The sequence below is a fragment of the Morchella importuna genome (genome assembly GCF_003444635.1).
Source record: "Morchella importuna strain M04M26 chromosome Unknown Morimp01GS018, whole genome shotgun sequence".
In the NCBI taxonomy this organism is placed as follows: domain Eukaryota; kingdom Fungi; phylum Ascomycota; class Pezizomycetes; order Pezizales; family Morchellaceae; genus Morchella; species Morchella importuna.
In genome coordinates, this window is record NW_025763415.1 from 861,620 (window position 1) to 876,907 (window position 15,288).

At 47.1% G+C, this 15,288-nt stretch overlaps 3 protein-coding genes across 3 annotated transcripts; 1 reads left to right on the forward strand and 2 right to left on the reverse strand.

Annotated features, from left to right (window-relative positions):
• Positions 1-376: 376 nt before the first annotated feature.
• On the reverse strand, positions 377-1,433 carry LAJ45_06390 (uncharacterized protein; the record flags this gene model as incomplete). The annotated part of the gene is made up of 3 exons (XM_046115954.1): positions 377-722; positions 778-1,104; positions 1,198-1,433. The coding sequence occupies 3 exons, from the start codon at positions 1,431-1,433 to the stop codon at positions 377-379; spliced, it is 909 nt and encodes a 302-aa protein (XP_045971063.1).
• Positions 1,434-4,708: 3,275 nt separating this feature from the next.
• LAJ45_06391 (uncharacterized protein) lies at positions 4,709-8,451 on the forward strand (the record flags this gene model as incomplete). The annotated part of the gene is made up of 8 exons (XM_046115955.1): positions 4,709-4,870; positions 5,033-5,246; positions 5,311-5,385; positions 5,455-5,861; positions 5,934-5,973; positions 6,039-6,805; positions 6,886-7,822; positions 7,991-8,451. The coding sequence occupies 8 exons, from the start codon at positions 4,709-4,711 to the stop codon at positions 8,449-8,451; spliced, it is 3,063 nt and encodes a 1,020-aa protein (XP_045971064.1).
• A 1,863-nt stretch (positions 8,452-10,314) lies between these two features.
• LAJ45_06392 (uncharacterized protein) lies at positions 10,315-11,252 on the reverse strand (the record flags this gene model as incomplete). The annotated part of the gene is made up of 2 exons (XM_046115956.1): positions 10,315-10,668; positions 10,752-11,252. 2 exons carry the CDS (start codon positions 11,250-11,252, stop codon positions 10,315-10,317), a joined length of 855 nt encoding a protein of 284 aa, XP_045971065.1.
• Positions 11,253-15,288: the final 4,036 nt, after the last annotated feature.

The following is a 15,288-nucleotide window of genomic DNA, read 5'->3' on the forward strand; positions in this document are numbered from 1 at the left end:
CAACTATATGCTACTATCGAGGATATGCTATTATCGAGGTTGCTACTATCGGGACTCCACCGTAGCAGTAAGGTGGCTGTCAACCTGGTTAAAGTGCCTGGTTACCATCCCTGGAAAATAGTATAATTCATCACACCTAATAACCATCACCAGCGCACCACCCACCCACCGCAACCACAACCACAACCAGAAATTACCGAGCTACCCTGGGAAACGAGCCTAGCCTTAGGGCCCAGATATTATTCTGTATTATTGTACGTTGCATTAATAATTTCTTTACCAGCGTTCACCGCCATACTACATTACAAAAGCCAACATTACGCATCCATCGCAAGGGGGTAAATATCCCCAATAACGTCCTCGCCGAGTCGGCAATCTAAAACACCACTCTCCAGGCCGCCGCCGCCATCACAAGCACCGGCACCATAAGCCCGGGTGCTCCAAGAGCCATAGTCCTAGAGCCGCCGTTCTGAGATAGAGCATCTCCTGTACCACCGGTGGTGGACGTGGAGGTGGATCTGAGGCCTGTAGAGGTGGTGGTCGGGTTGGCAGCAATAGCGGCGGTGGTAGTAGCGGAGCTACCAGTGTCAGTGGTCCTTGCAGTGCTTGCGGCCCTCGTGGTGCTTCTTGTAGCAGTGCCAGATGCGAGACCGGAGCTGGAGGCATAGGAATCGCACATCTTGTCTATGCCGCTGGCACTCTCACCAGTACATGCTATACAGCTGTGGAAAAACATTAGCATCATCACATCGGTACATGGAGCGGAGCAGAGCTTACTTTGCGAGGTTGGCTTCGAAGGTGGCCGGATCCTTGCAAAGACAGGTCATTTGTGCATCGGTGACATTATTGATATTGTCATTGTTGACATCGCAACCGGTGAGTGTTGTACCAAAGGCTATGCATGCCTCAGACTGGCCACACGAGGCAGAGGAGGACTCGGTAGCGCCTGCTGACGATGCGGAGGTGGTGCGGGTTGCAGAAGCGGAAGCTGAAGAAGCAGAGGCAGATCTAGTTGCAGACCTGGAGGCGGAGGAGGTTGAGCTGCTGAGATATACGGAGCACATATCTTGGTAAGTGAGGGTTTCCCCCATGCAGGCAAAGCATCTATGTGAGGTGGATGTTAGCATTCATGGTTGAAGTAGAGGGGAGAGAAGAAAGATGGCCCACGAAAGAGACTAGGTGAGAGGGGAGCAGTACTGGTCGATGGTGCTCTTAAAAGAGGCGTCATTGCATATGCACTTCTCTTGGGCCGCTGTATAGGTAGTTGCGTCGAGCGATATGTTACATTCAGTGAAGGTGACGACGAGACCACTGCACTCGCTCACACAGGCTGATGATGATGTCTGCGGCGAGGGAAAGGCAAATCCGATAGCGGGAAGCACATGGAGCGAAAGGGCCAAGAAGGCAGCAGCAGCAGCGGGTAGTCTGACCATCATTGAAGATTGAGGGGTACGGGTGTGATTTGATGAGACAAGAGAGAAACACACGACGGTTGAAAGGTGATGATCCAATGTGAGTGGAAAGGGACAGAGGGGATGGGGATGGGAGGAGACACGGTACTCTTATACCCCAATTCGAACACAGGCCCATAAATTATCCCCAGCGTGTGTAACATGCACATAGATGTATGTGTCCATGGATCCAGCCAGTGTGGTCAAGATCGCTCAATTGGATAAAAGGGAATGGGCGTATATACATGTATGTGCCGCTGCGGCTGGGTTCACGACACTGGCGATGTGCGTTGAATATCAGAAGACATCCGCGGGGGGCGTGTACTCGCCCTCCTTTTGAAGCTACTCTACTCTTCGCTGCTGCAATATGCTCCCTCAATTGATCAATCGCGAATTAAACTCTATAATAGGACCGCAGGCCCGTATGGTAGAGAGAGACACGATTCTGTATCACCCGGGATGTACACTCCCTCGAGGTTCATGCATCCTGACAGGCTGGGGCCTGTTGTGGGACCAGGTACAGCCTGTACAACTACTGTGCACGTTGCACACACACTAGCGCATAAATAGGAAAATATAGGAGAGGCGGGGGATGCTCGAGTACATACATACATACTCTACTCTAGCCAGTGGACCAACATGGGGTTTACGACTCTCGAGTACTTGGATTAAGAAAAGGTAGAGTAGAATACATGTATTGTAGAGAAAAGGGACATGGGGGCGGGGATTCAAGAGGGTTATCAAGTTGGGGTTCTTTAATGCCTAGCTTCCTCTGCTGCGACACTCCCCCCGCCCCAGCTGGAAAGAGGGAGTGCACTAGAGATCTTCAATCACATGTATGTAAGTAGACTAGGTTAATTGAATTGCGTGTTCTGTTAGGCCGATAAAAAAAAAGGTCTTGAAAAGACTCGGCAAGCCGTTGATCATGCAGTTACACAATGCTCTGTGTCACATTGTGTACCACCCCCCCCCCCCCCCCCCATGGCCATGCAGGTTCGGGACTACATGTACTCAATTGAATTCAAGCAAGGCACACCCCATCCCGATCAGCCTCGCCCTTAATCTCCACACTGACAGACCTGCAGTAAGCGTAGGTATTTGTTCCGTCTTTTGAGTTTCCTCTCTTCTGCCACGCCCCATGTCGCGCGATAACCCCAATGCCCACACAAGCCAGCAAACAGTACACCTTCCCCGATTATATACAGTTTAGACTTGGAGTCTATCGCTCGGTTCATGTCTTCCGACTGCTGTGAAAGGTGTGCACCTTATATGGCTGTGCCACAGCCATGCAGTCACGTGGGTGTCCAGGAGGGGTAAACGTTTCCCTTCATGGCTGATTCTGTGAGGTATCAACGGCACTGTATGCGCTCTACTCTAAATAATAGAGTACCGCAGAAACTCGCCAACTTGATTATCTCCGTGCAGGGATTTCTTCATTGATGATTGGCTGAAAGGCAGAGATCAGCTTCAGATATTTCCTCTACAAGTTAGTTTTTGGTCAGATCCGCTAGCAAAGTTCGTGAGTTTTTGCGGTACTCTAAATCTGCGCCTATTTTCGGCTGATCGGCACTGGATTCTAGTGGCTGCATGCTTGAAGAAGTCAAACCGTTGATTTGAATTTTAAAGTGCTGTGACCGTGTTTAGGTTCACAGGTGTAGACGAACCGCGACAAAGTTTTTATTGGAACGAACCATTCTATTCCTCGGATAAGGATGACGAATTAAACAGGACACGCTCAATTTCTTTGCGGAGTGACCATGGAATCCATGCCTAGAAGACGGGGGCATTGTAGCCAGCCGGTTGGTGTTGGTGATAGTTTGTACCATATGGATGTCGGAACCCTGGGCCTCGGCCTCGAGTATTTATTTGCTCCCCTTTACTCCTTGGCCTTATTGTTTGACGGTGTGGCCATATATACCTATATCATTTTTCGTTGCTTGCGGGAGTACGCCATCAACCCGGATGCCTCAGCTACAGCTCTCACAACTGGCTACCCACCTCCGTACCTTATCAAGTCCCATTAAGTGAGCATATACTAAAGTCTAGTGCTATAGTAACGAGTGATTTCTCATGATCGGTTCACTACCGCTGATGTCTACATCCCCACTTTTTTTGACTGCGGTGGAGGAACACTATCCACTGGCTATCACTTGGGAGTCTGGCTATTTCCTTCTACTTTCCGGATCATTCGGCTTCTCTTCCTGTCGGTTTAAGTCATCAATCTCTAATTCTCCCTCCATGATATATCATGACCAGCGATACGTCAATAAAAGTCTAATTTAAAGAGTCACACGTATTATCGAGATTTCTTGACATATCTCTTTCAAACAGTTACTGACATGTATGTTTCACACGGTCGCAAAGAATCTAACTTTGCACTGGCCCTTCTATGCTAAATTACTCCACGACCTGATCGGTTTGTAACGTGTCCCTCGTATTAATGATGGTATTTCGACTCTTCTAATGGCGAGGTTTTGGGACATACAGTTACTCCTGAGCATGAGCCAATGGGAAGGCTAACTTTCAGCCTGCCCGCCAGGACCTTGATAAGGGCAGGGATAGTGATAAAAACATGCCTATTAGGTTAGGGCTGAATATGGAGTATCGTCATTACCGGGTCCCCATATCTCGTGCGGTTTTGGGGCCTGAGATCTTTGATATTTATGATCGGGCGTATTATATATCTTGATTTGTCAAGATGAATAACAACCAACTAATGAAATATGTTAGTATACATACACTTCAGCTTGTAGGGGTCTACACCGCTACATGGCCGGAGGTGCAGTCAATCGAGGTGCAAAAGCTGTGCGATATGTTTTCCGAAGTGTGTGGCGTTGTAGGTACTCGTCTCGAACGAACCCCACTGAGCACAACGGCGTTCGAGCGAACACGTGTCGTCCAATCGGGATGTACCACACACTGTACAGTACAGAATTCCCAGTTCACCGATAACTACAAGTACCTCTCAACTAAATACTCCATGTCTTCCTGACCTCATTTTAATATTAGAGTCTTCGATTAATATCACAGCTACCTCTCAGACCATAGACGTCACGAAAAAAGCGCCAAATAGAGACGAGTTCGCACTGGCTAGGACCTCCACAATCAAAGAGTAAACTTCTTTATCCCAAACCGCCTCCCCTACGTCTCTTCGGTATAGCCTGTGTGGCGACATAAATCCGCCGTCGACCACTGGTATAGATTACAACTCCGCATTCAGAATCATCCCCATATATCAAGCACGCGTAGATATAGCCATGGAGTTTTGTGGCACTGTTGTGGGTGTGGTGGGGTTGTATAGTGTCTGCCTCCAGATCATGGAGCAGTTGGATGATGTGCGGAACTTTGACGACGAATCGGGAAAGCTTCGTACACTGTTTGAAATCGAGAAGCTCATCTTCACCCGATGGGGCAACAGGGTAGGAATTAACGATGAAGCGGAATGTCATCGCTTCCTGAGGAAGGATTCGGATCAATATCCTTTGATTTACAGGATTCTCAAACAGCTCGAAAACGAATGGAAACGTGCGGAAACGTTTTTCACAACGTATAATGTGGAGTAACCGGGTGTGACCATCAAGTCTGGTTCCGCTGTTGGCAGCAGGGGAAAGACCTCTATCCGGAGAAAGCTTGTCTGGGCGGTAAAAGATAAGAAGCATTTCAGGACCCTCCTCACGGATGTTGGAACCATTGTTCAAAAGCTGGATAACCTGGTTCCCAATAGTAGTGCTGGTTCTGAGGTCAGAATTAGGGAGATGGAGATGAGCTTGAAGGCACTTGAATCGCTTCTCGAAGGTAGGAAGCTATTATAAGAAATATAAATGTAGATGGCCTAAGATAAGTTAATGATCGATGGTAGAGAACATATCTCAGAGCGAGAAGGATAGGAAAGGGGCTGGCGAGTTTCAAGATCAGGTCACAACACATATCGACAGTGAGTATTTCCCCAACGCGGAGTTATATGCGTGGAATGGTAGCTAACGTACAGGGCCGAGATTTATAGAGGAAGATCGTGATAGGCTTTTGCGTTGGGTTGGCGCTGTTTCGACGGATTATGAGCTCGATGACGCGTTACGCGGTATACATACATGCACATGCACCTGGATTCGCTCCACTCAGGTTTTCCTGAACTGGTTCGGTCCACCTGATGTTGCCACCGGTGCATCTTCTCCTGTCCTCTGGTTTCACGGTGGTCCTGGGATTGGTAAAACACATCTCTCGGCAAGTATTATTAAATATCTCCAGGATCACTCTTCCTCATACCCCACGGCGTTCTTTATGGCCACCCACGCCGATTTAAAAAAGAGCCAGACCACTTACATCCTCCGCTCATGGGTCTGCCAGTTGATACAGAAAGAAGAGATTGCCTTGAAAATAGCTCAGAAGGTGAAGCCTAAGAATGGAGACGCGGTACCTACTGCGTTATGGAATATATCTTTCGCGCTATTGTGAAAGGACTGGGACCTTGTTACTTGGTCATAGACGGATACGATGAGTGTCTGGACTATGACCCTGATTCACGGTCATCGAGTAAAGGAGCTCTGCAGAGCTTCATGAAAGAGTTACTCATATCAACAGTGTCCACAGAAGCGAAGATCTTGATTGTGAGCCGGAACCTAGACACTATTAGATCTGGTCTTTACGAGCCCATCAACGAATCAAAGTTACGTCGGGTAACCGAGTACCCGGTCGCAAAAGAAGACACTCAACAGGACATTGAATTAGTCTCGGGCGAGATTGTTGAGTCAAAGATTCAAGACGATTCCCAAAAAAAGGCGATATCGGACCAACTCAAGAAAGGTTGCGATGGCATGTTTCTTTGGCTAAGGCTTGTGAATGAGCAGCTCGAGCTGGGGATGCCATATACAGATATTAAGGATATACTCGACTCCGTGCCAGACGGCCTCGAGCAGGCATACCAACGAAACATCGATGGAATTCTCAAGACGGGCATTAAAAATCGTCAACGAGCACTTGATATCTTTCCAATCATGCTTTTCGCAATCCGGCCGCTTTCCGTCACGGAGTTACTGTGTGCTCTGCGCATGAAGGACGCAGTGGATCGCCGCTTACAAGAACCACCAGAATTTATTCAAGACTCCGAGATTACTCATTTGATGATCCAAACATTATTAGTGAAACCCTGCTGTTCCCTAATTGAAGTTCGCGGGGGGTCGGATGCGCCTCAGGAAAAGCTCGCACATAGCTTTATTCACTTTGTGCATTTCTCTGTCAAAGAGTATCTTCTAGGGCGGATGCAATCGGAGGCATTACACCGCGGTGATCCTTCCGGAAAAAACCACGACGCTTCGTACATCTTTGGCCCTAGAAATGGTGATGATATCCTTCATGAAGTCTGCCTTTCCTACATTTTCATGTGTTTCAACTTTGGGAAGTTGCACTATAATAAGTTTTATGAATATGCCGAGTATAGTTGGAGGTCGCATTTCGACCGGTTGACCGGGATAGTAGATCCAGGGGCTTATGCTTTCAGAAGAGGCTTTTCGAGGGACCTTGGTTCCAAAAATGGGCAGATAATTATAAGGAAACACGAAAAGTGGTGCCCAGACTTGAAGCTCTGGTGAACAGTGTATTATCGCCGGCAGAGGTTGCCGCCATGCTCGACCTTCCCGACCTCAGTATATCTCTATTCCCTCATGGGAAAACACCTCAGAGGGTGCTTGCGTATGCAGTCGCCTTTGGAAAGCCGGCGACCATTCGCACGTTGCTTCAAAGCAGAGAAGATTTTGATGTGAATTGGACCGCTGATGGATACCCTTGGATACCACTTTCCGCGGCATTCAACTGGTATCGGGCGCATAGTTTTATTGTATTGCTCGGCCAAGAAGGCCTGAACCTATATGCACCTCTTAACGATAAGGGGGACACATTACTGCATCTTTTGGTCAGGTCTCAGCCTGAGGTTGATCTGGGTATGGTTGGCATTTTACTCGCGGTATTTGATATTAATTGCAAAAATATAAGTGGAGAAAGCCCGCTATATGTACTAGTAAGTAGCCCACTATCGCCCTCCAGCAAAGAAGTACTACGGTATTTTGTCGAGAGGGTCGACACCGACCTGAACGCACCTGACAACCACGGTCGGTCGCCACTGCATGCATTATGTAATAATAAATCCCTAAAATATCGTCTGGCCGCTTTGAGAGTGTTGCTTTCCTGCCGAGGTATCGACATCAATGCTTTGGACATCGAAGAGAGGACACCACTGGACTACTTGCAATCGAATACATCAGCTACCCCTTTTAATGCTATGTGGGGGCTGATAAGGGCTACTTTAGTTGCGAATGGCGCAAAGACGGGGTGGCAATTAAGAATGATTCAAACTGCTTCAATTCACTCGGCCAGTGATTGTAGGTTCCTAAACTCTATGCATCTCTGGATTTAGTATCTTCGTTCTCCTCCTTCGCCCTATATATTCTTTCCCCACTCACCTCCCCCCCCCTTTTCATCTTTGAGGGCCTCTCGTAATTGTCCTATTTCTCTTGCCGACATGAAGTCTAACTGGTGTAACGCTTCAGACTCTGGGACTCCTGAGGACTGTTCGACAGTCTCCACAGTATGTGCTACTATTTCCGCAAATAGCGGTGAAACCAACATCACGCCTACCGACGAAGGGGCTCGCCCGATCGATCCACACCTGGAAGGCCCTGATACGAGAGCTTACGAAAGCAATATCAGAGTTGATGGCGCCCAAGCAGCCCTCGAAACGAATGAAAAATCCCAGAAATCAGAAGCCGCGAGAGATAGCGCCCAAATAGCGCCTAATTATGCCTCTGATGTGGGTGAACCTGAAACTTCACCAAGCCTCGCAGAGAAACCACACAGAACTTATCCTCCTGTCACCCAAATCGCGGAGGGAGAGGTAAGAAAATCACCACCAACCGTTGGTAGTAGGGAAGTGGTGCTGTCAGCACCTCGTTTTTTGTATTTCATTCCGCCCTTTCTCGTGTTCATTGTTTCAGTCTATCTTTATTTATGATGGACGTCGTATTCCATGGAATAAGATACATATACTTTCATCTATGCATTATTATATGTACTGAGTTGATTTTTATTTTTTATTTCCTTTCCTCATTCTGCGCGTGTCTATATTATACTTGGGTGGGTAATCAAGGTTTCTCTAATGCACGATCCAATCTGACCGTTGTTTTGGTTTTCACTGGGCTATTTTGGCCTCATGCGGCCACTAGGAAGAGTGTTTTTAATCAGATTTGGATGATGTCACTATTTTTCCTCTCATGTAAAATACCTTCCTTATATATAAACGCATATGGCACGCCACGCTCGGATATAGCTCTCTGGAACAGGATTAATTCAGTTCTCAACTAAGCTTCCTGTAAACATACTTCTTTAATTGCATGTCAGCACTTCATAGTCGATCACTCGGACACAGTGGCATCATGGATTATCACTCGACTCATATGCGCTCACCATATTTAGCACAACCGTGTCGGGGTTGGCCAATAGCCGGGAGAGCTTAAGGGTCTGGCTAAGTGGTGACTATAAATATGTGTGTAAACGCACAGGTGGAAGGATGTCAGCTTAGAGCTGTAGAGAATCAATGAGTTCAAATGAGATAACAGAAAATGATAAACCCCGGGGGCTGCGTGTAGTCACCATGAATCACTCGTTGTAATTCCCAGATGAGTTGTTGGATATTTGGGGCTTCAAATGACAGCTGTCCGATCCGTGACTATATACCTAGTCAGTTTCTTTGTCGAGATTACTCACAATCAAGTTACTTAACTGTCTCGTCCTCGTCCTACCTTTTCGACATAAGTATAGCGCGGTCTGGTGGGTTGGACAGCTGAATAATGTATCCAGTCGCGGGAGCTGCAACCGCAATGCTCGTGGGTTATGTTGGATGGTGTAAATTGGGATGGGGGCTGGATTTGATTTGGCGGGGTTCGGAGTGGTCGTCTTGGGTGGGGCACAGGGGATGGTAGAGGGGGGAGTGGGTGGGGTTGCTAGAATTACGATTCCCGGCCATCTAATTAAGTACTTAACGGGTAGAGCTAGATCGAGTCTAGGATTCTGATCTGAGGTATTGGAACTATGTATGCATCGCGTTGCTAAAGACACTCCTCATAGTTATATGGCCGCGGGAGGGAGCTCGAGGTACGTACCGACCGGATTTGTTTGAAGACCGGATACGTATACATCCATTCCATTCCATTCCATTTTCCGGCGAAATGACAAGTGTCTCTACTTTCCATATTATCGGAAGGGATTGAAGGACTCTCAAGTCCCAGAAGCTACTTAGCTGCCGGGTGATCGGGCTAATGTGACTGATGTGGGCGGAGGTGCATCGTGGAAGCTCACTCGGTCGTTGTGTGTTATCGGTCTGCATTTACGCGTGTTGATTGTGGGCATTCTCGCAAGGTCAGATTACGATGTTGGGGGATTGGAGGAGACTTTATGTGCTCTGGCTTGTCTACACTCTGTCTTTATTGTGTGCAAAGTGTTGTTTCGAACCAGATCACCTTGGAATACACAATTGAGCTCACTCGAGAAACACAAATTAGAGTCAACAGTGCAAGGCGTACAAGATTGATCGTGGTCATATTCCAGCCAGATAGTACTCCACAACTAGATAAAATCCATGTATCTGAATACATATCTGCCATACACCAAGCCACAACACATCTCCTAGCTCCACCACTCTATCGATTCCTTTCCCAGCCCTGCCTCGGCCCCCACACGTCCCCCGCTTCAAACGTCAGTCGAGTAATGAATTGTCCACCCACCACCCACCGCTACTATAGCTCCAAGATACCCCTCGATCGCACTCTAGACCCTAGCCTGCACAGGCCTGTGTTTCAACTGTCGCTTGACATTCCAATTAGATGTTTCTGCCCTCTGGCTGACGATTCGCTGGGCGCTTTTCTTTCCGCCATCGCTCAGTTGCTTGCTGGACATCTGGCTGGGGTTTCCTTTTGAGGGCACGGCCTGCTTGTTGCTTGGGCAGAGGATGGTGTCTCTGGGCGAGTGTGGAGGATGCTCGGTCTGGGAGGGTGTTAATTGGCATCATGCGGCGGGGAAGAGTAGCAGCGAGCGAGCGAGCGGGAGGGAGAGAAAAAAGAGCTCGAGAACCTACCACACCGTAAAATCTGAACACCTTTGGATTCTCGCCTGAAACCGAGTAAATAACACGAAACGGGCCCTGCTTACCTGCTGGAGCCTGCACTCCCGCGGTCTGCCGCACCCCGCATATTACGTTGGTACTACCCCAAGCCACCCATGTGCGAACAGAGGAAGGAGAAAACAAAAAACTCTTACCACAGTAGGCGGATCCCCACTCGGCATGATCGGAAACTCATACAGCTCGCCCGGCGCACCGGCGATCATTGGCCCGCGTGGCAGCCACTCCGCGCGGTTCTCGTTCTTGAACGTGCGCGGGTACTTGTTGAAACCGAACTGCAATGCCTGACCATTGACCGCCACCGCCGCGGCCTTTTCGAGGGTGTTTCGAATCATGGCGTCGGTGAAGAGGAGGGAGCCCGGGTGCTTGACGGCGTCGGTGGGCAGTGCCATGGGGCGGGGGGTGAAGTTCTCGGCAGGGGGAGTGTGACCGCACCATGCCTGCGAGACTCGGGGGACCTCGATGGTGTATTTGGGTGCGGACTTTGAGGAGTCTTGGGGCCTGGTGTTGGCGGAGGCGATGCTGGAGAGGAGGGGAGTGTTGGCGCGTTTGGAGAGGACGAGGGCGCTGGAGGGGTCGACGAGGAGGAGGAGGGTGGGGAGGAGAGAGAGGAGCGAGGAGGATGTGGTGAACTTCATGGCTTGGGAAATGAGAGTTGGTAAGATAAAATGATCTAGTAGCCGGTACTTGATAAAGAAAATAGGTGAATGAATGTGTGGTGATCAGGCGTGCACGTGTAGAAAGAAGAAAAAAAAGAGTGTATATATCAGAGCCTGCTGATGATGATAATGAATGAGAAGAGAATACTTAGTTGCCTGCACAATGGACGGAGGAACAGGGACGGTCGAGCGGTATATACCATGATTGAGATTGAGGGTGTACAAAATGTCAAGGTGGGTGCAATTTGATAACGTGACAAGGCACTTGTATTTATTAATATTATCGCGGATGATTTTTATTTTATTTTCCACTTTGACCCTCTATTTATAGTTGTGAAACCTTTCCTTCATGGTCAGAGTACTAGAGAGAGTTCCAGAAAGTGAAATTATGCAGCTCTTTTGCGAAATATCCGGAAATCAAACTGCATGAAAGGAAAGAAAAAGGAATAAAGAAAAATAAAATGAATAAAGAATTTCCGGAAAGAAATAACAAATTTCCCGAAAGAAAATGAACAATGGATTTGACGGGAAAACAGACTTATTATATTCGTCAGCTTTTAGTCTTCCCGAACCTTGCCTGTTCCAGCAAAAAAGACCCCCGAACAGTTCTCAACCACCATGCAGATGTCTCTGGCGCACATCCGGCCGGATTGATGGCCACCACCGGGCTGAGGGGGTTTGTTACAGCCGCTTTGTGTTTTGAAGAGGACTACAACAGCTTCACCGTGTAGTAATATAAAACTGACGATGTCTGTATGAGGGAGTGTATCTATAGCTTGTATATATAGAAGGGGGGAAGTTTAAAACATCGATCCCGTTAATGCGAAGTATCAGTTGAAACGGCGGATCGAGTACTATAAGATTGAAACATGCACCTAGTTCCCGGGGATAAGTTGGGCGATTAATTAATCGCGGAAAGGTACATCATGTGCTGTTACCATTGACCGTACGAATATGTGCGGTTTTGCTAGAAGGGCTTCATGGTATTATAGTTAGATGAGGGCTATGAAAATCAAGGAAAGATAGAGGGTTTCACAGGTATTTGAAGCAAAATCACAACGGATACAGGTTGGACGTATTGAGTCAATTGGGGAACTGTTAAGAATGGCCATAAACTACATGCACTACTACGTACTTACGTAGATCAATACATCATTTACACACATGTGGCTGTTTTTCTAGCGTTTTGAGTGTACCGAAAGTCTGTATAAATATACTGATAATTGCCTATAGATATATATATCCGCGTGCGTAAAGAATGATATGAATGTGTATGTATGTCTAGAGTATATACGGCCATATTGGTCCCGGCAAGGCGGGTGTAGAAAGGCACAAGAAACAACACAGGGAACTCATATAGGGCTCTTAATCATTATGAAACCGTCATGTCAATATTATAGTATATATATACAGTACGATGCCAGTCGTGAGCGTCAGGCGCAATCAGATTTCCACAACCTTTTCACGGCGGGTTGGTACACAAGATATTAAATGTCAAATTATTGTTATTTATCTACTATACAAAAATTCAGCTCTCCAAAGGATCAATTGTGGTTGCTGTGCTGGTACCCGTGATGGTTCGGGGGGCGTTGCGACGCCGCGCCTGACGCTCACGACTGGCATCGTACTGTACATACATATAGCATGGACCATGCAATATGGATTATATTACTTCAACTCTCCAATTAAACGTCGTTCATCAGCCACCGTATATATAACCTGCATGCGCAAGCACATATACAAGTAGCCACATGCACATCATACATATACCACAACAGGCGCCGGATGGGTGTAGACGTTTGATCAAGCTTTCGGTGTCCAGAGTAGGCGCTGCAGGGGGGCGTATATAGCTACTTGTATATAAAATCAGTCTAATCATGTGCGTGCCACGTTGCGATGCACCGGGATCGATCGTATCTGTACTCAACAACGGTACGGGAGCAGTGTAACGCAGTGAAACCTCGGTGCTGGGTCAAAGTTAATTACATCCTCTTGGTGTATCTCTGCTTGTAGATACTGTGGTACACATGCACTCGTCCGGCTGTGGCTTAGTTGTGGGGAGCGCTTGGGTACACGTAGTACTCTAGGAGTAGCATATGGATATCTACTTCATGTATCTACTATAAGAATATATATATATACGGCTTCATGCGTGTTAGCCAATATAATATGATTTTAGTGTTTGCCGGATGGAAGGGCGGCCGATGGGAATTATCTTTGGCTCGCTACACAGAGCTTTATATCAGCTGTCGTGATGAGTGTTACATGTACAGGGGTCTATATATATGGGATGATTTAACCTCATAATAAGAGTTTATATACACGCACATATACCGCCGGTCATATCTTCGAGGAGGTGAAGGTGAATACGTCTTCCTTCTAGGTACCTACTATGTATATATATGGTTCTCTAATCTCTGAATGCCTGCCGGATGATTTGTGGGGGCAGTATCAATTTTATAGTTTCAGACCCGGTACACGTGCAGGTTTTTATGATGATGTACTTGCACAACAAATACTGCTATAAGAGCATTCAGGTTATGCAGGAACTCACCGCTTGATTAGGTGGAGGTAGGTATTGGAAAGTTGGATATGTGCAGAAGCAGGATCGATACGATCCAACGTATATAAGAATCCGCCGTGGAGTTAGTAGAAGAGGCTATAAATATCAGATGAGCTGAAATCGGAGAGCCCCACCAAAGATTCTCCATCTCTTTAATTATCATTGAAGTAGCTAGATAGTAAGTCATAATTAATTATTGAATGAATCGTGACCATTAGCGGCATGATCGAACGCTCCGCCGTCCATAGTGGAGGTCGGCAAGAACATCAATTTGCATTGCGCTTCAGACTCACTACCTAAGAGTCCTGTCGCGCGACTAGTAACGTGGTAACTGGAAGCCATGCCCTAACCCTAATGGCTTGACACAGTCAATAATCGAATATCATGTTCTCGGATAGGGTTAGGGTTACTGGAATGATTTTTTTTTTTTTTTTTTTTGGTTTAATTCATACTCGCATTCAACCTTTCAGTTATAGCGGAGTACTCAATCTACAGTACAAGTACAGGGTTTCACCCTTTATGCCTACTAGTGGCTCCTTTCAGCAGGATTTGGAATACCACAACCAGTTCAAGGCCAACACTTATACCTACTAGCCACATTCCATTACCAGTCTGCATGCCCCCTTTTGGCACCAGGTACATGGAAAACTCTCTCCATGAGTAGAAAGCATCCCATAAACCAAGTCAGGAAAAAAACCCACGATTATTATCACCTGGTTCACCGCTCCTACAGCATTCGAATCTACGACCTCGTACAACTTTGGAAAATTTACTCATCGGGAGAACTTGGCTACCTGGAAGCCTACCCACTCGGTTATCTATGGGCTACTGGAATGATATCAGATGATAGCTGTAGGTAAAATAAAAGTTTGTATGAACTACGAGACTGAAATAAGAGGGTAATTCGCAAATAGAGGGTATGAGAGTAATAGATTGAAGAGAGATGGTACCACTTGCTATGGGAGGCCTCCGGGAAATCCAGAGTCAATCGGAGCATGAACAATTTGAACCACAGGTATAGAAATGTGAGGATGAAATGAATTGTGTACAGTCGCTCACCCGCTGATGGCGGATCCTATATGGTGGTTGGTGTCGCGCTGGCGTGCTGGAGTGCAGGAGTGGTGGGGTGGTGGGTGGTGTCGAGCTACCAATGCTAGTGTAGTCCCACTCGTTGCACCATGAAAGCGGCATTACCTGTACATGTATGGATTAAGACGCAGTTCACTACCTACTTGTTTATATTAGTTTGCGGTTCAAACAATGAAATAGTAGTCCCCTTCAAATCCCTCCAACATCGCCACCACCATCAATGACAGACACTCCTGAGCCACTTCATAGCTATACAGCTACTGGCAGAGTCAGAAAAAAACCTTTAAAAGATTCAGTACCTGAAAAGCCATTAGACCCTACACAGAATCCCTACTATACTGTTTGCAAGAGCACCCAGAAAAA